Source organism: Anguilla rostrata, chromosome 12, assembly GCF_018555375.3.
Source record: "Anguilla rostrata isolate EN2019 chromosome 12, ASM1855537v3, whole genome shotgun sequence".
Classification (NCBI taxonomy): domain Eukaryota; kingdom Metazoa; phylum Chordata; class Actinopteri; order Anguilliformes; family Anguillidae; genus Anguilla; species Anguilla rostrata.
The window spans coordinates 34,471,178-34,496,210 of record NC_057944.1 but is presented as its reverse complement, the minus strand read 5'-3'; the positions used below and the strand labels follow the sequence as shown (position 1 = coordinate 34,496,210).

The window sequence follows — 25,033 nt, the reverse complement described above, 5'->3', positions numbered from 1 at the left end:
CTCCCAACGTGACCCCCCCCTCCCTCCCCCATGCCGGTGACATCATGCGTTAAATTTATAAACGCGCCGTCGTTTGCGAAGACGCGGCGCGGGCCGCGAAGCTTCTCTGCCGGCATGACGACGGCATGAAAAATTCCACACGTGGAAACGATAGAAAATGACTCGCGGTTTCCTGAGGGCCTTGGGGGCCGGCCTACTGCTTCCATGGCGATGAAAAGGGAACACAGTCCTGGCTGAGTGCGGGTAGATATTTTTACATTTATTTAAAAAAAAAAAAAAGTTTTACTTCTGCTACAAAGCAGCATAAGAAATCGTGTACACAGATCAGTCATAGCGTGGTTTTGTGAAGCTCAGTCATTGGTTTCGTTTGTGGCTTTTTGAATTTGGTTACATAACCACATGAGAGAAATGATTTACATCCCTATGCATCAACACTGAAATATTTTATTAATGGTCATCATTTCCATCACCATCCCCCCCACATACCCCCCCCCCCCCCACCCAAATGTAAAAATAAACTTGATTTATAGGGATGAGGGCACAGCTGCATATTTTATGTGCATTGCTCATTCACGTACAATCCTCGCACACTGAAGGTCATCTTTTATCCTATCGAGCATGCAGCAACACTCACTGCCATTGGGCAATCTGAGCTTTTGCACGTTGACGAACCTCAAACCCCCCACCCCAGAGCTGCCAGTATGTCAGAGGTTAATCGGAAAATGTAAGTCTTATATAATCGTAATCAGTTTAAATATTTCAGTACTGAAAAGCAGTTTGACATTTCTGACAGGAATTCATTCACATGATGGATTCTGGCTCCTACAATAATCAGACTGTAAGTCTGAAGAGCCGCATAGGTGCCCTGAGCAGCACTTGGCACAGAGGACCCCATGTAGGTGCCCTGGACCTTGCCTGCAGTGAGCAGCACTTGGCACAGAGGACCCCATGTAGGTGCCCTGGACCTTGCCTGCAGTGAGCAGCACTTGGCACAGAGGACCCCATGTAGGTGCCCTGGACCTTGCCTGCAGTCAGCAGCACTTGGCACAGAGGACCCCATGTAGGTGCCCTGGACCTTGCCTGCAGTGAGCAGAACTTGGCACAGAGGACCCCATGTAGGTGCCCTGGACCTTGCCTGCAGTGAGCAGCACTCGGCACAGAGGACCCCATGTAGGTGCCCTGGACCTTGCCTGCAGTGAGCAGCACTGCACAGAGGACCCATAGGTGCCGACCCTTGCCGCAGTGAGCAGCACTGGACAGGGACCCATGTAGGTCCTGACCTGCTGTAGGCCACTTGCCAGGACCCATTGTGCCTGGGCTTCTGTAGTGAGAGCACTAAGAGGACCAGTCCTGACTTGCCTGCAGTGGTAAACTTTCTCCCAAACATATCCTGTGTCTGGATGTTAAGAAATGGGCTGTATGTGAAGTAGGGCAGTGCACTCCCTGTACCTGTTTTTATGGTAATGATAATGTTGTTATTTTGTAAACAACAGAAAATGCTAGTTTTCTGCCTTAATTTAGGCTGGAATATTCAATTTCCAGTTTATGCAGTGCCCGCTTCATCTTTAGGCTTCATCTCAAATACAGATACAGATAGCTTTGTTGGTTGAGCAGATGCAGGTACTGAAAGTTTCTTTCAGTTAATAAAAAATATATTCTGAAGGAGGATCCCAGCTTTCAAAAGACATGTGCATTTACAGATCCAAAAACCAGAGTCAGTAGTCAGTTGACCTTGTCCCAGTTCAGATCCCTGCTATGCCCCCCCCGGTACTTTTTTCCACGCCCCTAAATAGTTAGAAATTGGAAACAGTGAATGAATCCCGGAGGAAGTAATTTTTAACAAGAAGAAAGAAAAAAAACAAGAGTGACTCTCTGAAAAGGCAGAGCTTATGTCTTTCTCTTTCTTTTCTTCTCCTCTCCTGTGATTCAGCTCTGGGATTTGTCGGCCAAGGGGAAGTGAAGGAATTGTGGGCAGCCCCTGTCAGGCCTTCTGGCACGGTGTGTGTGAAGCTGCATAAAGGCTGGTGGGTCGGTCCTGGCCACAGCTTTTAAAGGGGGGGTGGGGGGGGATTTGGGGGGGATGGGGGTGCGGGAGAGGTTTAATCAGGGCGTAATGAGCCAGGAAAGCACTCCAAACACTGCCCCCCCCCCCCCCCCATGCCCCCCTGGGGCACTGCAGTCTGCCATAATTTAAAGGGCACCAGCAGCCACGTTAGGCTAATATCAAACATCGCTCGCCTCCCCGTTGCGATCAAGGAGTGTTGCATAACGCTGTTTTCCGTTCTCGGTTCAATCAAAGGCCCATTTTCATCACCTTAAAAAAAAATCCAAATCCTGCCATTTGGACGGCCCGCTGAAAAGCACGTCAAGGCAGGATTTTGAACAGTGGAGCAGGAAGCAAGATACACAATCAAAATGCCTCACAGAGTGTTTGCAGGCTGTTAAAAAACACCTCAATTAATCATTTTAAAATAAGAATTACCGCCCAGGTGCGTTGCATTGAATATCAGACCTGAGAAAACTTTGATTATCCAAAGATTGAAGAGATTTTACTGTTAAAATGAATAAGCAGTGAGCAGTTTGTAAATGGAAAATAGCGTGAGGGATATTTATTCCTGTTTTGAATGGATATTTCTATCAGCATCCATCATGTCACATGGATCCTGTGGTTGAATCTTCCATTTTCCTCATTGCCTGTGACTGTCTGTGTAAGTGTGCTGTACAGGGGGTGGTTCTTCGACTGCAACTCCATACTGTAAGCAAGCGCAGTACTTCTGCACTGTGATCGATTACATTTTCTAATGAATGTTTCCTACACCTCTTTCACACCTCTTGCCCAAAGACATTTATTAAACATTACGCAACGTGCAGAAACCGCAGAGCGATCGCGGAGATTCGGCTGAAGCCAGGAACATTTCCTTGAGAGGTTTTCGCTCGGTTACTAATGCGCACCGATTCGGCCATTCGTCTCCTGTCCGTCATGCTTCTGACCACAACGAGTCCAGATGTGTGAGAGAAAGAAGGAGAGAGAGAGCGAGAGAGGGGGGAGAGAGGGGGAGTGAGAAAGAAAGGGAAGGAGAGAGACGGTCAGTGGGAGAGAGAGAGAGAGTGAGTGAGAGTGGGAAAAGGAGAGAGGTAGAGAGAGAGGGAGAGTGAGGGGAGAGAGAAGGAGAGGGAGAAAGAGGGAGAAGGAGAGAGTGAGAGGGGGAGAGTGAGCGAGAGGGGGAGAGAGATACAGAGAGGGAGAGAGAGGGAGAAGGAGAGAGCGGGAAATAGAGAGAGGGAGAAGGAGAGAGAGAATCAGAGAGGGTAAGACAGAGGGAGGCTTGGATCCCTGGCATTTCGGAAGCTCTTTGCGGTGCCCGTGGTGCCCTGACGTCCCGTGTGGGTGAGCGTGGGACAGGGCGGGGCACGGCTCTCTGCGCTGTGTGGCTCCCTCAGGGAGGGGCTGCTGGTGTGGGGGGGGGGGGCTGCCTGTGGAGCCTCACGCAGTCCACACGGGTCAGAGCTCACCCGCGTGGAGCCCCAAAGCCCCAAAAAAGACCCAAGACCCAGAGAAGGGGGCTGTGTCTCAGAGCGCTGTAGCACGACGGCTTTACTCAGAATTTACCGCCAATTAAACAATTTGGCCGAGCAATCAAAGTGCAACATGGAACTGTTTCAGTTTAACGGTGAGAGGACAGAGGGAGAGAGAGGGAGAGAGGAGAGAGAGAGAGAGAGAGAGAGAATGAGTGTGAGGGAGAGGAGAGGAGGGGGAAGAACCAGACCTCATTTTGGGCTGCTGGCATCGTGTCAGTAATGTTGGAACGGGACCTGTTTTCCGTTTCATTTTATAATAATAAAACCCCCCCTCCCCCCAATTAACGCGGCTCGTCGTTACTGGTTTTCACGGTGCCGTTTTAATTGGACTGCCGATTCGGCACCAGCGCTGGCGGCCGGCCCGGTCCCGGCGTGAGAGCGAGCGGGGCGCAGCGTGAGCGGGGCGGTCGACTTGACCGAGCCCCTTGGCACGAGCGCCGCGCGTTTTCCGGAGAGTTCTCTCACCCCCGCCGGCCCGCGCAGGAGGCCGCACGTCCGCACCCCGACACCCCGACATGCACACGAGGCAGGCGTCTGCTTTTAGGGGCCCGTTCCAGACTGGAACTCGTTCGTTTAGTGGTTTTAACTCAGACTTTTTAAATGTTGTTCCAGGTCGCAGTTGTGCTTTTTCTTTTTTTTTTCACTTTCAGTTCTCAAACCACGTCTTTCTCGATGGTGGTCCCTCATTTACTCATTTAAACACACAAAAAAAAAACGCATAATATGAAACATAATGTCTGCTACCACAGTCTGTAAGTTTCTAAGGTGCTCTGTGGGTTTCGCTGGGGTCTGATTGTTGATGTTTGAAAATGACTGGATGATGGGATTATTGAATGAGGTAAGGTTCCTGTCAGCCTTAATTTACCAGGTTATGATTCCTTTGACCATGATTTCTTGCTGCACAACCCTACAAATATTGAAAAATATGTAAGTGTACCACATAAAAGTACCGTAAATTTTATGAAGTGAAAGTTAGAAAGGGAATCTTTAAAGAGCAAAGTCGTTGTTTTTCGTTTTCAGTTTTTCGTCACTTGGCAGGACGTGTGTGCAATGTTAACGGGACGTAAGTGGAGGGGGCGGGGAGTCGCCCCCTTTCCCCCGCTGCCCCCTCAGTGGGGTTGTCTCTGTTTACTGTAGCTTAGTGCTCGCCTGTCAGAAACGCTGGTGGCATACCAGCCAAATTAAACCTGCTTTAAAAATGACCTGCCCAGTGTGACATCTGCGGATGCCTTTTGATTTAGAATTCACCTTTAACTTCTCCCATTAATCAGTGGCTGTCGTTTCCCGGCTCTGTCAGCCGACCTCTGCACTGTAAGGTCAGAGGTCATCATAAAATAAATTAAAAGTCTTTGTGGTGTTTTCCCCCGGCCCTGAGAATCAGGCTGCTCCAGTGTGTTAACCGACAGGGTCTTTGTGCTTTTAGGCTTTCATTTAAAGTACATTTATGAAATTACGTTTTACAGGTCTTGCTGACGTTTAATCTGTTTTCAAGGCTCCTATAATCTGTTTAAGTAACGCTGTTAAATATCTAATAAACTGACATTTATTTATTGTTTTATTATTGTTTTTCTTTTAACAGCTCAGGAATTTGCCTGCCTGTCTTAAAAATTAATACGCTTGAGAGAACTACTTGTCTGTGGCTCTGATTTAGAAACTTGCTGTCCCTTTTATTTTACCATTGATCTATAACTATAACCCTAAAACATATTCCCAAAATGACAGCTTTCAATCTAGATGTGCCAAAAGTGGAAATGTGTCATAGACCGGTGTTCTCTCACACTCTGTCCTCACTCCCTGTTCCTCCCTCCTCGTCCTTCTCTTTCTCTATCTCCCATGTGTGTGTGTGTGTGTGTGTGTGTGTGTGTGTGTGCATGTGTGTGTGATTGAATCCTTGCAGCTCTAATGAAAGACAGGTGGTGTCGGGACTTGAGTGTTTTCTCATGGATTTTTCTGGACTTGAAATTCAGCACATTTGGATTTGACAGCCGTAAATAGTTTGTCAGATTCCTCATTTGTAACAACCAATCAAACTAGGTCGTGTGAAATATTTGCCCACACAGATGCGAAATGAGAAAAGTGCCCTGCGTCATAAAAATACAAAAATTTAACTGACTTCATACCACATTTGGGTTGGGGTTTTTTTTTTTTTAAACACATTTTTTTTCAGTGTTTTTTCACGCAACGCTGAAACATGCATTACAGTATGTGCGTTACTGCAGGGGACACCATCCCAGGGCAGGTTTCTGAAACGCTCGTGTTTTAACTGCCTGGTCCTTGATATTTGTCTGGGCTGCACCATCAATCACAGCGATACTGTAGGTCACTGTGCTATTCACTCACTCACATCGAAAATAAGCCCATGGATTTTCAATCAACCTCTCTTCTTAACATACCTCAATTATTCATACAGAGGCAATCTAGCAGAGAGTCTTAGCTCTCTCATGAGCCATTGGGAGGTTGTGTTGCCGTGCCAAATTGTGTCTGTGCTTTGAGTGCCTGCAGTGCATGCGGTTAGCAGTGAAGTCACGGTAACTGCATCAGCCACCATAATGGGACGCAGAGTACATGAATCTGTGCCACGTCTAATTTTGCCTCAACGTTATGACCCCCTTAAAAGATTAAACTGTTCGCTGGGAGTGGAGGGAGGTTAGTGTGTGGACGGGGTGGGGGTGGGGGTGCGGGAGGGGGGCATTGTGAATTAAACCAAGTTAACTGATGGAATATGAGTCTGGGGCGGGTCTAATGAACACTGAAATGGAGTCTGGCTGTACCGTAACCCGCCCCCTTCCCCCTCCCCCCAGCGAATCAAAACTGAGATATCCACCACATGTGTGGCTTTTAGGGAAAAAGCGGAACCCCTGCTTGGGAATATATGGACAGGAAATTTATAGCATGAGCCTCATACAGGCCTTCTGAAGAGGGAAAGAATTCCCCAAGCCTTGTTTCCATTTGGCTCAGAAGTACAGTCACCCCCCCACCCACCACCCCCCCCCCCCACTCCCACTCCCACTCCCACCCCCACCCATACCCCAAACCCCGACTCCAAACAAGCATAGGTTCTGGTTTGGGACCTCCTGTCCAATTGCGGGGCCAGAATCCCACTGGAGAAATAATCTATTCTGTCTTTCCCTCCAAGAGCTGCTGGTCAAACGGCTTGTTTGTTAATGGACAAATACATAAAACACACACACACACACACACACACACACACAAACATACACACACACACACACACACATAAACACACACACACACACACCACCACACCACAACAACACACACACATAAACACACACACACATCATACCCACCACACACACACTCATCGAACACACACACACACGACAACACACACAAAACATGCAACGCACACATAAACATGCACACATGTGCCCCCCACCACAACAAAATTATGTCAAAATATGCGCAATACACAACACATATTAGTATCCTCCGTCGATGTGTGTCCTCATTGTCATAAGTGGCAGATTACAGAAATACCATACAGATGAACAGAAGAAAAAAGTATTGAGAGAGAGAGAGTGAAAGTGAGAGAGGCCATTTGTTGTTTAGTTAGGTGGTAAGTAGATTCTTATCACTAATACCGGTTTTCATCCCTATTCTTTTTCGATCCTGTTGCTTCTCTTTACTTGAAGGCTTCCAAATTTGTCATAGAACAACAAATTTTGTGCAGTCGATTAGTAAGTTGTCGGTGTAACTCTTTAAGTTGGAAAACATCTACATTTAGCAGAAAAGCTAATCCCGAGCAACTTATACAGCATACACGTTTGACAGATACTTCATTAGACATCTGGATGTCATTCAGACTATGCAGTACCTTGCTCAAGGGTACAATAGAACTGAACCAACAACCGTGGAATTACAAGCCCTGTTCTGTAACCATTATGCTACGGTGCCACCTCTAAAACAGTCTGAGAGAAAGACTGAGTCCACCCATAGCTATCCAGCACAAGCTGACAAACAGCCTGCCTGTCTCTGTTAAAATACTGAAGGGGGAGGGGCTTGTTGATGAGCTCGACCGGCAGGGAAATGCTGACGCAGGTGCGTGGGGGGTCTCGGGGGGCGGCTGACCGAGCGGGACGGGGTGCCTGAGGTGGGACACCTGAGCGTGCGCCGCGTGCCCCCCGTCGACCCCGTCCCCCGAGGTGAGGACAAGCGGGGACCGAAAATAGCGGCCCGCCCCCGTCACAAGCGAAAGCCCCGTCGCCCTTTAGATTCGCGCGGAGCGGCGCGCGGTAGCGAGCGGGGTCGCGCGCTGCCCTGCCGTCAAAAACGCCGAGGATCATGGGAGTGATTGATTGCGATTTTGGCACGTCCGCGTAGCCGCGAGATGCGGCCGCTCTTTAAGAGCCGCCCGGGGGTGAGAAGGAGCGGCCGTGCTCGCCGTAACGCAAAGCATCATGGGAGTGCGGGGGGATGGGAAGCGGAGCGGAACGAGGGTCCGGTTGCACGCGCCATCGCGGCGCTGCGTTTGGGATAATCAGGGAATGTGGGTTTCTGGGAATAATCTGTTTGATGTGACGAGAGCCTATTGTTGTCAGTTTGTCAATTCTCATCATAATCCTGCATGTGAGAATGTGCAAAGTACTGTATTTTACTGTTTTTATTACACCCCCCCACCCCCCACCCCCAGAGGGGTGTCTTTATATACAAGAAACAACATTATCTTTGGCACCACTGTTTTTATTCTTTGTGTGGTCCACACACACACAAATGTGAGTTATTTGGAACAAGCTTATGCTATTTGTACAGACCACTGACATTCTCTTGCCTAACCACTGTGTAAATACCCTACAACATCCCTTATTTCTCTTCAGTAGCCTGATGTTGAAATTGTGCGGTATACTGCGATTGTGTATTTTGTTAGAGAGCAGGCACTTGCGTTAATGGGCGCTGTCTGACAGAGCATTGGAGACCGTCGGTCTGAACGCAGTTGTGTGGGAAAATAGAACAGCAGTTGAAGATCAAAACAATAGAGAAATCCGAGCCAAATGAGATCCCCAAAGCATCGCTGCTGAAGACATCCCTGTTTACGCGACCGCAGCGGGATTCAGTAAGTGTCCCTTCTGGACGTCGATGTAAACACAGCTTTATTAGAGAGATGACCGCACATTAGCCGCAATCACTAATAATAAACATCAGGCGGTTGTTAACAGGTTTTTAAATGATTAAAACAACTTTTTTTCCTCAGTCGGTTGCGTCAAACGTTAAACACGTGCGTTCATTTCTCCCCCCTCCCCCCCCAGATATGTTCGGTGATGTATTAAAAAACCGAATTAGTATGCAGCTGCAGATTGCGTGTTGGGTCTTAATCCATCAGCGTCCCGTGTGTGATGGGGCAGAGAGAGAGAGCGGCTGGTTTGTGTGTGCGGGACGGTTACGTTTGGGCCTGTGTGTGATGGGGCAGAGAGAGAGAGGCTCGTTTGGGTCTGTGTGTGATGGGGCAGAGAGAGAGAGTGGCTGGTTTGGGCCTGTGTGTGGTGGGGCAGAGAGAGAGAGCGCCTCGTTTGGGCCTGTGTGTGATGGGGCAGAGAGAGAGCTGCTCGTTTGGGCCTGTGTGTGATGGGGCAGAGAGAGAGAGCGGCTGGTTTGGGCCTGTGTGTGGTGGGGCAGAGAGAGAGAGCGCCTCGTTTGGGCCTGTGTGTGATGGGGCAGAGAGAGAGAGCTGCTCGTTTGGGCCTGTGTGTGTGGGGCAGAGAGAGAGGCAGGGCGGTTTGGGTCTGTGTGTGATGGGGCAGAGAGAGAGTGTACGTTTGGGCCTGTGTGTGTGGGGCAGAGAGAGAGGCGGCTCGTTTGGGCCTGTGTGTGATGGGGCAGAGAGAGAGAGCGGCTGGTTTGGGTCTGTGTGTGATGGGGCAGAGAGAGAGAGCGGCTGGTTTGGGCCTGTGTGTGATGGGGCAGAGAGAGAGAGCGGCTGGTTTGGGCCTGTGTGTGATGGGGCAGAGAGAGAGCGGCTGGTTTGGGCCTGTGTGTGATGGGGCAGAGAGAGAGGAGCGGTTGGGTCTGTGTGTGGTGGGGCAGAGAGAGAGAGCGGCTGGTTTGGGTCTGTGTGTGATGGGGCAGAGAGAGAGAGCGGCTCGTTTGGGCCTGTGTGTGATGGGGCAGAGAGAGAGAGCGGCTGGTTTGGGCCTGTGTGTGATGGGGCAGAGAGAGAGCGGCTGGTTTGGGCCTGTGTGTGATGGGGCAGAGAGAGAGCGGCTGGTTTGGGCCTGTGTGTGATGGGGCAGAGAGAGAGCGGCTGGTTTGGGCCTGTGTGTGATGGGGCAGAGAGAGAGCGGCTGGTTTGGGCCTGTGTGTGGTGGGGCAGAGAGAGAGAGCGGCTCGTTTGGGCCTGTGTGTGATGGGGCAGAGAGAGAGAGCGGCTGGTTTGGGCCTGTGTGTGATGGGGCAGAGAGAGAGCGGCTCATTTGGGCCTGTGTGTGATGGGGCAGAGAGAGAGAGCGGCTGGTTTGTGTGTGCGGGACGGTTACGTTTGGGCCTGTGTGTGATGGGGCAGAGAGAGAGTGGCTAGTTTGGGTCTGTGTGTGATGGGGCAGAGAGAGAGCGGCTGGTTGTGGGCCTGTGTGTGTGGGGCAGAGAGAGAGAGGCTGTTTGGGCCTGTGTGTGATGGGGCAGAGAGAGAGAGCGGCTGGTTTGGGGCAGAGAGACAGAGCGGCTCGTTTGTGTGTGCGGGACGGTTACGTTGGGCCCTGGGGTGCAGTCGGGGAGCCAGGCAGACGAGAAGCAGCGCATTCTCCTCTCTACGTGATCCGCAAAAAAACACAGCTGACCCAAACCCTGCCGTCCCCTCCTCCCAGATTCTCAAGTCGGGGGTTTAGCCTTGACCTCTGACCTCCGCTCTTGTAAGACAGCCACTACCCCCACCCACTCCGTGTTGCCCTCTACGTACCCTTCCTTACGCTCTCAGGAAAAAGGTATGAAAATTTGGCTAAAAAGGTACAAGCGCTTGTCACTGGGGCGGTACCCTATTGGTACATAAAATCGTACCCCTAGCCAGCAATACATAATTAATTTGTACCTTTTTTGCTTGTCAAGGGTACTTATTATAGAACATTATTGTACCTTCAGGGTACATTTGGGGGTACCTCAATTGTACCTGCACCATCCCGCACTATGCTACAGCAACCCTGCCCCCCCCCAACCCCCCGCCTCCCTCTCCGATACCCCACGTCAGCTCTTGGCTCTTTCCTAACTTTCACTCTCTGTTGTTATTGTAAGGATTCCTACTCTGTACAGTTCTGTTGGCTGTGCTCACGTTTGCTGGCAGTAAATTGCAGTCTGTCATGCCCTGCTACAGTCTCCTTCCCCCTATACCTATAACATTTTTAACATTTGCTTTTGTAAAATTTGATGTAGCAATGAAATGTAATTTATTGCATTGCTCTTTTAATTCATTGTGTGCCCCATGGCATTCTGTAATTATAAAATGAAAAGCACTTTGAATGCCCTGTGTAAATATTATAATTGTTTGCTGATGAGCATTCACAATGAGCTCAAGGCTCCACTGTTCGCATGTACGTGAGGTCAGATCTTATTCTTGAGTGGCTCAGAAAATATCTGCAAAAAACTCTTGTTGTTTGTTCATTTCCTTGATGGAAACACCAAACTGTTGACAGATGGTGACCTGTAAGTGTTGCCCTGCCTACTGCGACATTTGGGGCTTAGGGCCAGAAATTCAAGGCACACCGTTAAATGGTGATATCAGGTTTACCTGCAGTGTGTCCATAATTTTAGGCTGAGGCTCAAACAAAGGAAATACTTTAATTTCCATATTCACCTGCACATTTAAACCCCTTAACTACTATAATTCAGATACCCGGGATTTATCCCTGCTTAATCATGTCAAGACCTGGGTCAAATACAGATTTGTTTTGGATTCAAATACTTTTCTACGCTTTACTGATCTTGTGTGGTGTATTGGAACCAATGAAATTACTCTCAGAAAGTGCAAACCCTGCCTTCCGCTCATATTGGCACGCTCCATTATGCCAGGAAAGATCAATAGAGCACAGAGCTTTTGTGTATTTCTTCTTTTAAAAGTTTTGGTTTCCCAGTGTTGCTTAAGAAAACAATATATTGGCATATTTATTGAGTTACAATGAGCTTTGGTAAACAATGAACAAATCTACAGCAGGAAATAAACACACCAAACAAATGTGGTTCTCAACAGTTGAATTAAGAAAATATTTTAACATTTCATTATAAATGCTATTTAATCCCAACATTTTATATCTTTTGAATGTGTTTAGAAAACGATGTGTTTGTTTATTAAATCAGATGCATGCAAATGTAACGTCTACAGGTCGCTGATCACCCGTTATGCCATTGAATCATAGAAGTCTCTTAATAAAACTAGTGATCAATATTTATGAGAGGCAGAATCGTGCCGATGAAAGACTTTTTAAAAAAAAAAAATTTTACATATTGAGGTTTTTCAATTTATTCGTATGAAAATTGACTTTGGCCGCCTTCAAACTAAATTTTGTGTATCAAACAAAACGGGGAATTGCATGTCTGAAGATCGTTAATTTTTTTTGTCATATGTGTAATGACGTAATGAATTGTGGTAATAGTAAATAAATAGCCGGGAATGAACTGCTGAGGAGATTCCGACGGTGCCTGTAATAAGTGAGTGACGTTCTCATTGGTTAAAGGTCAATGCCCTTAAAGTCAGTGGCCAGACAGCTGAGCAGTTGGAAACGAATTTAAAGACAAAGTAGCCGGAAGCTTAAATTACAGGAAATGATTTTACAGATTTGAAAATTTAATTTCACCCGCTGTGCTAAATCTTGTAATGTATATAGGCCTTCTTATAAACTTCTTATAAAAATGCGTGGTTAATGCAGGAGAAAAATATTATTAATATATTTTAAGGTATCCCTTTGGAATGTCATTTTAGTGTACATTTAAAGGAACTGTAATTGTGAGGATATGTGTATATGCAAACATTGTTTTAGAACAATATAGGCTACACGGACGAATCTCGCATCGACGTTCAGTAATATGAAACAGCGTGTGCTGAGAGAGAGTGGGAGAGAGACAGAGAGAGAGAGAGAGACAGAGAGAGAGAGAGAGAGAGGGAGAGAGAGAGACCCAAGTGCTATGCATATGCGAATGCGATAGAGTGAAGTGGAAACTTCAAACAAGTAGGCTACACATCTGGAACACGGGTGCGTTTGGAACGTGTCGAAACGCGGTTTTTGGATTTTTAACGAAACAAAACGCAAGTTATTGTGCGACATAAAACCCGAGCAGAGAACGGACTTAACAGAGATGTTTTTATTATTTGGCAAAATTTATTTCCATTCTTGCTTGCTGCAAGGCAACGCGGCTCTTTGAACCAGGTGAAGAGGCGCTTATTGCGGAGAGAGCAAGTCCTCACTTCGGAAGAGTAACGGATTTTGGTGGCCGGGAACCGCGTTATTATGTACCAGGATTTACGATGACAACGAAGCGAAAGTCTACGAAAATTAAGCTCAGACGATCTTTCAGCGAGCAGCTGAGAAACTCCACGTCGAAAGCTTGGGATTTACTGTGGAAAAATGTCAGAGAGAAAAGGCTTGCAGGTCGGTGTCATCAGAAAGTAACCACGCATGCACACTTAACTTAAACGTACTACGTGTAACTCTTGTTCACCCTAAATGACTTATTTATGGAAGGTTACTCGTCACATTCAGTGCCAGTTGTCTATCTGCAAAGTTATCATATTGTTAGTTCACCGCTGGGATTTTAATACGACTTAATTCAATGATTGACGTGCGCAACAGGAGGCGGACGTATCTTTGGTGTGCTTTGGACCACGTACACCTCCGGCGCTTTTTAAACCGTATTAATGGGAATATGTAAGACTGCAGCAGCCTACAGATGAGTATCACGCGCTGGAAATAAGCAACAAATTGTCGTTGGGTCAACTTTTTTGACCGAGTTATTATTTTCAGGTTGATCAGTCCTCAAGCTCTCTGGCCAAATGTACCCATAAACGTGAGATTCTATTTTAAATCCATTGGTCCCAGTTACAGCCTATTGTTGTACAGCGTACATCACACTGATATTGACAATGTGTTCAGAAGTAGGAGTGTTGACTACAGTTCTTCCAACTGGCTCTCCTAATACCGTGTCAACCCCGCTTGGTTTACTGTTCACCGGATAAAGGATGGCCAACATTTGACCAATTACGTGTAGGACCGACTCTTTGGAGCTGTTAAAAATACTGCTTTCGCCGCACCTAAATGGCTCTTCATTTTGTTGTTGTAGGCTACACGGCTGGTAATGGGTGACTGTTTAAGAATTGATTTAATCGCTGCTGCCGAGTCAGTCAGTGACAGTCTGTTTTAAATCATACCGGCCCGCTGAATTGCGCGCTCCCTTGAACATCTCATTGTTGATTGTTGCTGACAACTGTCTCGACTGGAGACATTCCAAATTCTTTGCTTTAACATACTGTCGTTTATCATTGCTGAGTTTCCCCCTGTTCCTCGTTATTGGGGTGCAGATGGTTGTGCGCTATGGGTTAAGCACCTCCTCCAGTCACAGAACTGACAGCGTAGTTGGGTCCCAGTTACAGTACATGCGGTGAACTGTTGCTTTCAGGCGCCAAGGGAAAATAATTAAAGACGTTTTTAGTGGGCTACTTCTGTTGGCCTAGCCTATTAAAACACGTAAAACACGTCACGGAGAATATTACACTGCGACGTAACCTCATTATTTCCCGTTATATTTTGCAGTGATTTAAACACCACTCTTTCTTTCATGTGTCTTATTAAAGGGGGTTAACATTTTTTAACTGGCCTTTATCCGAGATGTAGGCTGGCCTATTGCATGAGATGCCAATTTAAACTGGAAGTCGGGTGTCCGGACGACCTGGTGGTGGAAACACCTGGCGCGTTATAGGCTAGCACATACACAGATAAACAGTTTAACGTTCGTCGTTTTGTTCTCTGCATGAAGGTAACGTTAGATAATTTAAACTGAGAATTTGTATTTGCGTACTGTAATATCGCTCCTCTTTGAAAACATCAGTCAGAGATCTGAAAGAAAGGGTTTCTAAACAGGTGGAATCTAGGGGAGGAAGGAGAGTTCTCCCCATCATTGTCGGCTCAAACCGGATTAGTGGAGAAGTCTCGTGTGTTTGCTGGATTAAAGCTTCCTGCGCGTCTTAATACTAGTTTGGAGTTCGTTGGTCGTAAATTGGCTGTTATGTCTGGTTTCACTGTTAACTAAGAGCATTCTTAGTGCTCCAAACGTAGGCCTAACACAGGGACATTTGTTTTTGTGTTTGTTTGTACATTAGCGAGGACCCAGTCTGTGCTGCAGTCTTGCGTGTGTTGGAGGGCAAAATCAATAATTTGCGGGTACGCTGATCATCACTTACTGGTTCAGGCCAAATGATCTGAGCTATTTTCAACACTCTGTGGTATCTGTATGTGCTCTAATTTACATGCCAATTGTTATTGGAAAAATAATAATGATGTTATGTGGTGTGTTAAAAATCAACAAATTAGCATCAGATCAGTACTGATTTATTTGTTGCTTTATGCAGTGTGAGAAAGAAATCAATGGATTGTGTGTGCATGACGTCATTGGATTTTAGGGATTTGGTGCTTTTGCTATCTGTTCTGCAAATCTTCGCCTCGGGATTGCTGTTGTGAATCTGCGGTTCACCACTAGGTGGCAGCCTGTTCCAAATTCATTTTTCTAAACGACAGGAATTTGGAGTGCGTAAAAGGCCCACCTGTTCGCTGGCTTTCTGCTTCCTTGGCGCAGGCTTCTCTCGAGACAATAGCGCTGAGATTAAGTTCTATAATCATATTCCCGCGCAATCTTGACAACTACACACTACGGCAAAGAAACTGAAAAATGTACAGTCAACTGTCATGTCCAGGCTGGCAACGCATTCCTTGACTTGTATTTTGAGACTTCTCTGAGTTGCACACCGGTTGATCTTTTGTTTATTTGATGCTTTTTAAAACTTAAAAAAAAAAATACACACACAAAACGTAGTTGCCACGGTAGCAAAACACCGCAGTAATTCAGCAGCTGCGCATTTGTGTGTTTCGAATGGTTGACATGCAGTATTAATCCCGCATTCAATTCCATATATGTATTTTATTGACGTGCAGTGTGGCTGGCTGCTTCTCCCACAGACTCGGACCAGTGTTTACATGCCAGCTAAACAATAGAGGCCCTTATATGGGCAGGGCAGATATAGCGGGCCGCGCTTCCCACGTGAGTCGGTTCCAGACCTGGCTCGCAGGGGTCAATTGAAAGGTTTTGCCCCAGGATTGTGGTGCCCTGGGGGGGTAGACTTTGCATGTGAATGTCTGCGTTTCTTTTTCCTTGTCGTGCTTTTTTTCCTGCGTTGCATTCGCCTTGTTGGTCCCTTGTCGGAACCAATTGTAAAATCGTCTTTGCGGAGGAATTTCTTTGTGTTGTCTGCCCTTTAGCCCTGGTTAAGGAGAAAGGTGGAGGGGGGGGTTATTAGAAAAATGTACAGTCCTGTCTGTCCCCACCCCCCCACCCCCCCACCCCCCACCCAACCAACCCGATCTCTGGGACCTAAAGCTTTCATTTTGATTGCAGAAAAATTACGGGATGTGTTCCTGTGGATGCATTGGTGGAGTGGCCTTTGACATACCAAAGGGTGCTGCTCGATTTTTAAAGTGCCGTTCAGGCATTACACTCAGTGACTTAACAATGACGCAAAACCGAGACTCTGGAAAGAGATGAACTGCTTGTTGATGCAGTTTACTTTCCTGGAACTGATCGGCAGAGTGTCTTGTTAGCCAGCGGACAAAAGCCAGCAGCACTTTTCACTGAAGGCAGACTTTTTACACTGGTAATGCAAAGGGTATTAGTACGCATCACATTAAAACAGACATCACCACCGCTGAGTTACCTCAGCATGTGGCTGTGACTGCTCAGCTAGAGAAGGACAAGCGGCCATTTCGGGGGGGCTGTTCTTAGTCCTCCCTCGCCTGAACCACGGAAGGCCCCCCCCCCGCTGCTCACCAGCGCGACTTCCAGGCGCAGATCACTTGCGTGCCCCTTCCCTGCCCCCAGGGGGCGCTCTGTAGCCGAAAGCATCCGAATGTTTACTCTGCGTCGCGCTGCGATCCTTCCCTGCTCTCCCGCTCCTCCCTGCCGTCTGCGGATCTCTGGGATTGGCGGTTGGTCACATGATTCCGTTTTAAACTGCCGCTTTTGCCGCCACTAGCTCAGCTGAGACGGTCCGTGTCTTATGAGCGAGTACAACCAATGATGTCATTCTAGCATCCTTTCGCGTACTTTATAAGAAAAGACAGGGGCAGTGTTCTTTTCCGTTTTTTTCGGAATTAGGAATTGGTTTACTTTTTGTAATCCTAAATGTTTTTTTTTTTTTAAATATCCTTAAGAGTATATTTTTTATTTATTTTCAGCGGTCACTAAACTGTAATGTTGTGTTAAGTAACAGCAGAAGGAATTCTGGCGGACCCGAAGTTTGTTTGTTATTGGGTGCTTAGGCCAAACCGCACTGCGGCCGGATCGAACCCAGGCCAAACTGCATTGCGGCCGGATCGAATCCAGGCCAAACCGCATTGCGGCCGGATCGAATCCAGGCCGAAGCCATTAATTACCCGCCATTCGATTCTTGCGTTCTGGCTTCCCACAGAATCCCGCGCTCAGATTCCTCCACACCACGCTTCCTCACTTCCCCATTCCCTCAATGCAGATGTTGTTGGGGGTGGGGGGGGGCATGTGGGACAGGTTGGGTGAGCTCCCCCCTCCCCCCCCCTTCACAAAACATCCACACTCGGGATAGGGTGGCCATGGACCCCCTTCTGCACAGCCCCCTCTGAAATACTGGAGTTTGTGGGCCTGCATCTAAAGGCCCTGTAGCCAGCTCAGAGATTGCCCTGCCACACCCCCCTATTTTTAGCAGCACGAGGGTGCGGGTAGGTGGGGGAATGAGGGGGAGGTGGTGGGGGGGGGGGGTTAGGGGGAGTTTTGAAACTGCATTCCTGGGTGGGCGGAGAAGACAGACTTTTCCCCCCCGTTTCCTTTTGGACACAAAGTGCCCCCATTTCGCGCAAGGCTGGCGGCCTGTCGTTATTTATTGTTTTGTAAATGCTGAGGCCTGGCACGGCGCTGCATGTAGGCCGAAGTTTGAATTTTAACTCCGAAGCCCCGTTTGTCTTGCTTGCCGTTCCCAAGGACAGGTTAATGGCAACACGGTCGCTGGGACGCTCGCCACAGTACTGTTCCGCCTTTTCTTATGTTCAGGCTGTGACGTGAATTGTCTACAAATTAATTTCTTCAGTGCCCTGGTAGTGCTAATGGAATTAAAATCTGAGTGGAAGAGCAGGGATTGATTATAGCAGCAGGGTACTTGGCTAGAATACGTGTTTTCTGTTATGTCTAGATGGGATGAAGTCGTGTACTGTGAGACTCACACTGTATGTGTGAGAGCGATTTGAATAGTGACAGGTCTGCTGTGATTGGTCAAGGCCTGAAGCTGGTCAGCTGTGATTGGTCCATGCCTCCAGCTGCTGTTTCCCCCAGGATCACACACTGTAATTGCTGCTCTCGCCTGAGTTATGATTTGCTTTGGGGACAGACAGAAAGGAGTGTCTGTACCTTTGTGTGTGTGTGTGTGTGTGTTTATGTGTCTCTGATTGTATCTGTGAGTGTGTTTATGTGTCTGTGATTCGGTCTGTGAGTGTGTGTATGTGTCTGTGATTCTGTCTGTGAGTGTGAGCGCTCGTTGCTTGTGTGTGTGTGTGTGGGTGTTTATGTGTCTGTGATTCTGTCTGTGAGTGTGTGTGAGTGTGTGTGTTTATTTATGTGTCTGATTGTGTCTGTGAGTGTGTGTATATGTCTGTGATTTCATCTGTGAGTGTTAGTGCTTGTTTGTGTTTGTGTGTGTGCATGTGTCTATGAGTCTAAGTATGTGTGTGTGTGCATGTATGTGTGCACATGTCTGTGCACGTGTGTGTGTTTTAACAGCAAATCCAATAAATGAAGTCATTCTTGCCCTGTCTCAGCACCACCCCTTACTCTTACCTGAGCAAACAATTTTCTCTCTTTTTTTAAAGAAATAAAACAGCCCTAGCAAAACACCATCCCCGCCCCCTGCCCCCCGCCCCAGACTGCCCTCCCCAGGCTATTTTTGAAGGGCAGAGTGGTCTGGGGTGCAGGTCTGAATTGTGCCCTTTGTGTGTTTTACCCAGGCCAGTGTGTGCCAGCCAGGGTGGAGGGGGTGGGGGGTGGCAGGCAGACGGGGGGGCTGGCTGGGAGGTGGCAGGCAGACGGGGGGGGGGGTCAGAGAAAAGCGGTCGCTGTGTTTAACTTGGTGGCGTGCCCGCTCGTACTCACTTCACATGTGTGACGGCGCTGATCGCACTTCACAGCCACACCGCCCTGGGACACTCTGTTTCGGCACGGTGCCACTCCAGAGTCGCCCGCCCCCCCCCCTCCCCGACAGGGCGGTGGGTGGGGCCGCCAGGATGTGGGCGCGAGACACTGTTTAAAATGAGTGGCGGGGGGGCGGCAGTGACTTCACTTGTTCCATACGTGCAGCACTTGGCTCGGACAGACCCTCTCACAAGACTTCTGGCTCGAGTGGCGGTTTTGTTTGCTGGGACCCTGTTTGTGTTGTGTTTGGCTCGTGACCGCGCCCCAGTGCAAACAGGGAAGTAGCCCCGCTAGCGGCTGTGTGACAGAGGACCCTGTTTGCAGCGTGCCTCTGCATAGTTACAAGTGTCAAGTCTTTTTTTTTTTGTAACGGTGAAAGTAGTACAGAAAAAGTATACAAAGAGGGGCAGCCATGAACCGTTAAGTAAAGATTGAGAACAGAGGACAGAGCGCCCAGTATTTTCCCTCCACATTTTTGCCTGTTTCTCAATCTTTACTTCACGTGAGTGCAGGAATTCCTCCTGGGCAAAGTACATTCAGTTAGTCAGCCAGTAAATATGTAGGAATAAGTGTAATGTGCTGGTATCTCCCCCCCCCCCACCCCCATGTCTTCTGCTTAATCACAAGCTGCTGCCTGAAGCCTCGTTTTAAAGACAAAGACTCAGCGCTCGCTGTTCTTGCCAGAAGTGTTAAGTAACACCTTGCTTTAGGCTTTTTTTTTTTCTTTTTTTTTTTTGGCATGAAGCTTTGCCGTAGGAGGTGTTCTGGTGTGAAACGCCCTGAGGGTTGGAGTGTGGGGGGTGGGGAGTGGGGGGGCAGTCGGATATCAAGATGGATTGTTTGGGGGGGAGGGGGTTGGATAGGTGGGGGAGAGGTGTGAGGTTTGGAAGAGATTAGCCCCAGAGATTAGCTGCGGAGCCTCTCTCCGTTTCTCCCTCTCTCTCTCTCTTCCTTCCTCTCTCCTTCTCTCCCTCTCTCCTTCTCTCTCTCTCTTTCCTCTCTACCTTTCTCTGGGCTCCTTTGGCAGGGCGGTTTGAGATCTTGGCACCTGTGCGCGGGAGAGGCCCCCGTCCTGGAGGGGGCTGTTTCTGGGCGGGGCGGGGCCACGGGCCGTGATGTTTTTTCCAGTCCCTCCCTCTCTCCCTCCCTCCTTCCTTCCCTCCCTCTCCCTCTCCCTCTCCTTCCCTCTCTCTCTCCAGCCCTCCCTCTTCCTGCTTGCTCAGTCCACAGGCATTCCGTTGGTATTTATATTTCCCTCCAGAGCAGGGGAAGCTCAACAGGCACTCGCACAGACTGAGCTCAGCCCGGGTGGGCGGGGCCCCGTTCGGCGGCTCGCCATTGGCCGCCCCGGTGTCACGTGACCAGAGGAGGCTGAACCGTAGTGAAGTGAAGTGTTGGCAGTACTCCTAGGGTCAGCTCTCCCACTCTCTCTCTCTCTCTCTCTCTCTCTCTCTCACACTCGCTCTCTTTCTCTCGAGCTCACTTCCGTCCTCTGGTCTTTTTCTGTTTTGGTACTCGTCGGTTTTTTCCGTAGGCAGAGGGGAGCGAGTGGCGAACGCGTTATAATAGGAGAGGAGGAGAGAAGGGGGGGGGAGGTTTTATTTTTGCGGGGAACACGCCGCAGACATGTACCGGGAGCTCCCAGAGTCCCACAGCGGCGAGTGTCTGGGGAGCATGACCCCCGAATCGCAGGACATCTACATGAGGATGGACCATCACAGGCGTCGCTCCGGTTACCGGCTGGGCAGGATCATCGCCCGGCAACAGCTGCTCAAGAAGATCTCTAGAGGTATGGGGGGGGAACCGAACCGATCACAGAACTGACCAACTGACCAAACGCTTTTACTTTATTGCTCCTTCAGTGCCAGTCTGGCTGAATATTTAGTGTGTGTGTGTGTGTGTAGTGTCTGTTGAGCTGCTGAGCCTCGTGATTTATGGTTGGTCTGACTTTTGCCTGGACGTGGTGTTTGCTTTTGCCGTGTGATTTCTGACCCGCCGGTGCCGCCGTTTGTCGGTTTTGGACGTTTATTGCCCCCGGGGTCGCTCGTGTTTGCCCCTCGGCGGTGTTCCGAGCGAGTGAGTGGGTGAGCGAGCGGCGTTCTTCGTTCACCTGTGCGGAGCGCCAGGTGTCGCGCACGTCAGTGCTCCTGACCCAGATACGCGGCGAGCAAGTCCAGGCGGCTCCGCCGCGCGATCCGCGCTCCGATATTCCGGCTCCGCGGCGTTCCGTCGATCTCGGCTCAGGCGGAACGCTGACGGTGGAATTCCGATGGCGAAAACGCTGCGCTTTTTAAAAAAATAAGACCGTAACTGGGGGACAAGTACAATATTAGCTTAACCTTTGGAGTGCGGGCGGAAGGGGGACAGGGAGGGGGACAGAGAGGGGGACAGGGAGGGGGACCCGGGCGAGACTCCTCCTGTCGCGCGGACCACCCTCGCAGCAGCAACCTTTGAGCGGTTTCGTTTTTTTTCTTTCTTTCTCTTTCTGTCATGTTGAGCCAATGCGTACTGAAAGGTATGAGGAAAGAAGTACGCCGAAAAACAGATGCATGATGGGGAATCGTGCTCTCGGTGTCTCAGGTGTTTACGACTGGGTCGGTGGGCTCGAAACGTGCCGTAGTCCTCTGACACTCGCTAACAGGCAAATTATGTGGGCTTTAGTCTCGTCTTTGGACCTTAGAAACGCAGATTGAGAGACTGAGAGAGCATGTGGTGCAGATGCACAGAGCGTGTCTGTGGAAGCCCTTTTGGGTTGCAGCGCTGAGTCCTCAGGTCTTATCCTTTCCCGGGATCAGCCTGAGCAGGGGCGTTTGACCCCCGGTCCGCACCCCTCTGTCTCTGGTAGTACCTGTGTCCTGTTTTCCCCAGGGGGATGGGGGGTGGGGGGTGGGGGGTGCTGCATGCATAACAATGGGAATGGGAGTGGGAATGGGGGGGGGGGAGAGAGGGTGAAACGCCACTCCGCCTTCTCCCCCCCCCCCCCACAGGTGTGGACGCCCTGCAGTCAGACAGGAAGGTGACCAAAGTACGGGTTGTTTTACAAAACCTTTCCATCACCTGTTCTTTAGAGTCGCAATTTAGCTCTGCGTGTTTGTCTGTTTGTGTGTGGGTCCACACACACACGCACACACACACTCGCGAACACACGCACATACACTCACACACACACAAACACACACATACTGAAGGACACACAAACACACATGCGCACACACACACAAGGATACGGTCAGACACACACACACACACACATACACACACACATACTCACAAACACAAACATAGACAAACACACCCACCCGCACACAGATACACACATGTACTGAAGGACACACAAACACACATGCGTGCACACACACACACACACACACACACACACGGAGCCTGAGAGAAAGAGAGAGAGGGGGGAGAGCCCTTGCTCTTGCGTGCTGGGGACAGATAAAACGCAGCCGGCGTTTCACGCGGCGGCAGCTGACGGATGGCTGGCGTTGCTGCGGTGCGTCCAGCGTGCGCGTCACGCTCGCGTCGCGCGTGTTTGGAGGACACACACACGGAGCTTTGTTCGGCCGCAGACGCACGCGCGCGCGGACGCCCTCTCTGGGCCCTGTTGCCGAGAGGCTATCATTTACTCTGCCTCGCTATCTGATTCCTTCTGAAGCCAGAGGCATGTGGAGTCTTGTACGCGGTCTGTCTGCGTGCGTGTGTGTGTGTGTGTGTGTGTGTCTGTCTGCGTGTGTGGTGTGTGTGTGTGCGTGTGTGGGTGCGTGCGTGTGTGTGTGTGTGTGTGTGTCTGTCTGCGTGTGTGTGTGTGTGTGTGTGTCTGTCTGCGTGTGTGTGTGTGTGTGCGTGTGTGTGTGTGTGCGTGCGTGTGTGTGCGCTAGCTCCAAGATGGCCGCTTTGTCATCACACCGGGTATGCAGGCAGACTGTGGCTCGGTCAGCCCCGTGTGTGCGTGCCGTTTGAAAGGGAGAGGGGCGAAGCGACAGGTCCCGATTCGGCGTTCTGGGTCCACGGGTCTGGGGCCGACCCAGCGTAGGCTGGTCCCTGGGACTCGTATTCGCACGGCGTAGCATTTTTAGCAGGAAGTGAAATCAACAGCTTTGTTTTTTGAAATGATTGTAGAACCTGATGTGTTCGCTCATTTTTTTCAGCGGAAAAGTGAGAAGGAAGGTTGTTTGCCGTAAACATCTGGAGTGCTTCACTGTAAATGCACGTCTTCGGTTTTGCTGTAGCCTGTGTTCTCTGGGAAGAAGTTTTTTTTTTTTCCAAATACCTTGGTGGGGTAGGTATGGTGGCTTGAGGGGGTTGACAGGGTATTTTTAAATGTTTTTATTTTTCGCCCTTACTTCGTCTTGTGACCTGGGGATTTGCAGAGACGTTGTAACCTGTCAGAGGAGGACGGTCACCTTCACCTTATTTCCTGGAAGGTCTCTGATTGGATAATTGATTGATGCGTTGTAAATTAGAACAGCACGTCTGGCCTGATGATAAGCACTGTGCTAATTTAATTAATAAATAAATAAATAAATAAATGAACGAGAGATTTTTTTTTAAAATGAAGAATGACCTGTGTAGTGTACCGTATCTGCGTAAACATCTCAATCATGTGACTTAACATTTTTTTTTTGCAGCATTTCAAACAAACGGTCGGTCCGCATTTAGTCTGTGAAAAATTGAAAGATTGCGAGGCGTGATCTCGATTTCTCTCGCTCGAAGATTTCTCTCCGCCGGCGCGACTTCAAAAAGCCGCCCGTTTGTTGTTTTTTCTTTTCTCGACCGGCGGTTGTGTAACCGGCCTCTCCCGCCCTTTTCGCGGTTCGGGTCCTAATCTCGGGGTCCAGCGCCGTACCCCATTCTTCTGCGATCTCGGGCGGGGGGGGGGGGGGGGCTGGTGGGTGACCCGCTGATTGCAGTCGGTCTGTTCACGTTTTGGCAGCGCGTGTGAAATATTATCAGAAGCAGGAGTGTGTGTGTGTGTGTGTGTGTGTGTGTGTGTGGGCGAATGGAATGAAGGGGTAGTGTGTTTCTCTCTATCGCGCCGTGATCTAGGCCGGCTGCGAGAGCGGGGGTGTCACAGTTAAATGCCTTCAGCTAATTCCTTGCCCCCCCACCACCCCCCCCCCCAAACCCCCTCCTCCCCCCTTTGCAGTACCACTTGAACGATTTTGTGAAATATGGGAGTGAGAAGTGTATCCAAAGGCCAGTAGGGTCCGAATACCTCGCGCAGGCAAAGGAGTAAATGGTGCCAGAAGTGTTACTGATTTAAGTAAGAGACATTTCTCAATGTTAGTCCGATGAGAACTGTGAGCATTTTCCTCTTGTGAAATGTTATCAAAACCGTGGGTGAAGATGACCAGAGCCTGTTTTCAGGACACGGTCACGTCCAGCCAGTCATCAGTATTGCTCTGCAGCTGACGCAGTGTGTTATTAGTACAGGAAGTATTTGAAGGTCAGCTGTGAGACAGAGTGTGCTATCCGGCTAAAACAGAAGCCACGTCAGTTACTTTTCGTGGAATTAACTCATCGTAATGAATGAAGTCCACTCAGAAGTGCTTCCTATTGGACTGGAGCGATACTGCCCACGTGATTTAACTGTGCAAAGGTTTAGATTTTTTTGGGGGGGGAGGGATGGAAAATTCATTCACAGTAACTAATGGCTCAGGGAGTGAATTCTGTGAACCCGTCCGTGGTAAAAAGAAAAAAAAGAAAAAATGACATCAGGATCTGTGGTCACCTGTGGTTTCCACCCTATTTTAGGGTTGCCATATTTAGAATGAGTCAAAACTGGACACCATGCCCGAGCCCCATACGCATGCACACATGGGCGAAGTTTGGGTTTCGCTGATCGGGGGGAAGGGGGGAATTTGGGGGGGGCAGCTTGAAGCTTGATCGGGAAGCATGGGGGAGGGGTGGCTGTCAGGACCGATTGCAGACTCGGGGGGGAGGGGGGGGTTGGAAAGAAAGTGTAACAGTGCAGACAGAAGGAAGTCGTTACAAACTAGCAGTCAAATTTCAATCCGTTTTGCAGCCCTGGTGCAGGGCG

General features: G+C 49.2%; 1 protein-coding gene across 3 annotated transcripts in view; it reads left to right on the top strand.

Annotated features, from left to right (window-relative positions):
* Positions 1–25,033, top strand: part of stard13b (StAR related lipid transfer domain containing 13b) — a 96,230-nt gene that overhangs the window by 31,147 nt on the left and 40,050 nt on the right. Inside the window, exon 1 of one of the 3 annotated variants that reach the window (XM_064302283.1) lies at positions 12,650–13,166. The exons of 1 other annotated variant lie outside the window; for it this stretch is intronic. In XM_064302283.1, coding sequence (XP_064158353.1) covers positions 13,043–13,166 — 124 coding nt within the window. In that variant the 5' untranslated portion in view covers positions 12,650–13,042. Of the gene's footprint in view, positions 1–12,649; positions 13,167–20,254; positions 20,780–25,033 lie in introns of those variants that run through there. One more of the 3 variants, XM_064302282.1, reaches the window with a different exon arrangement.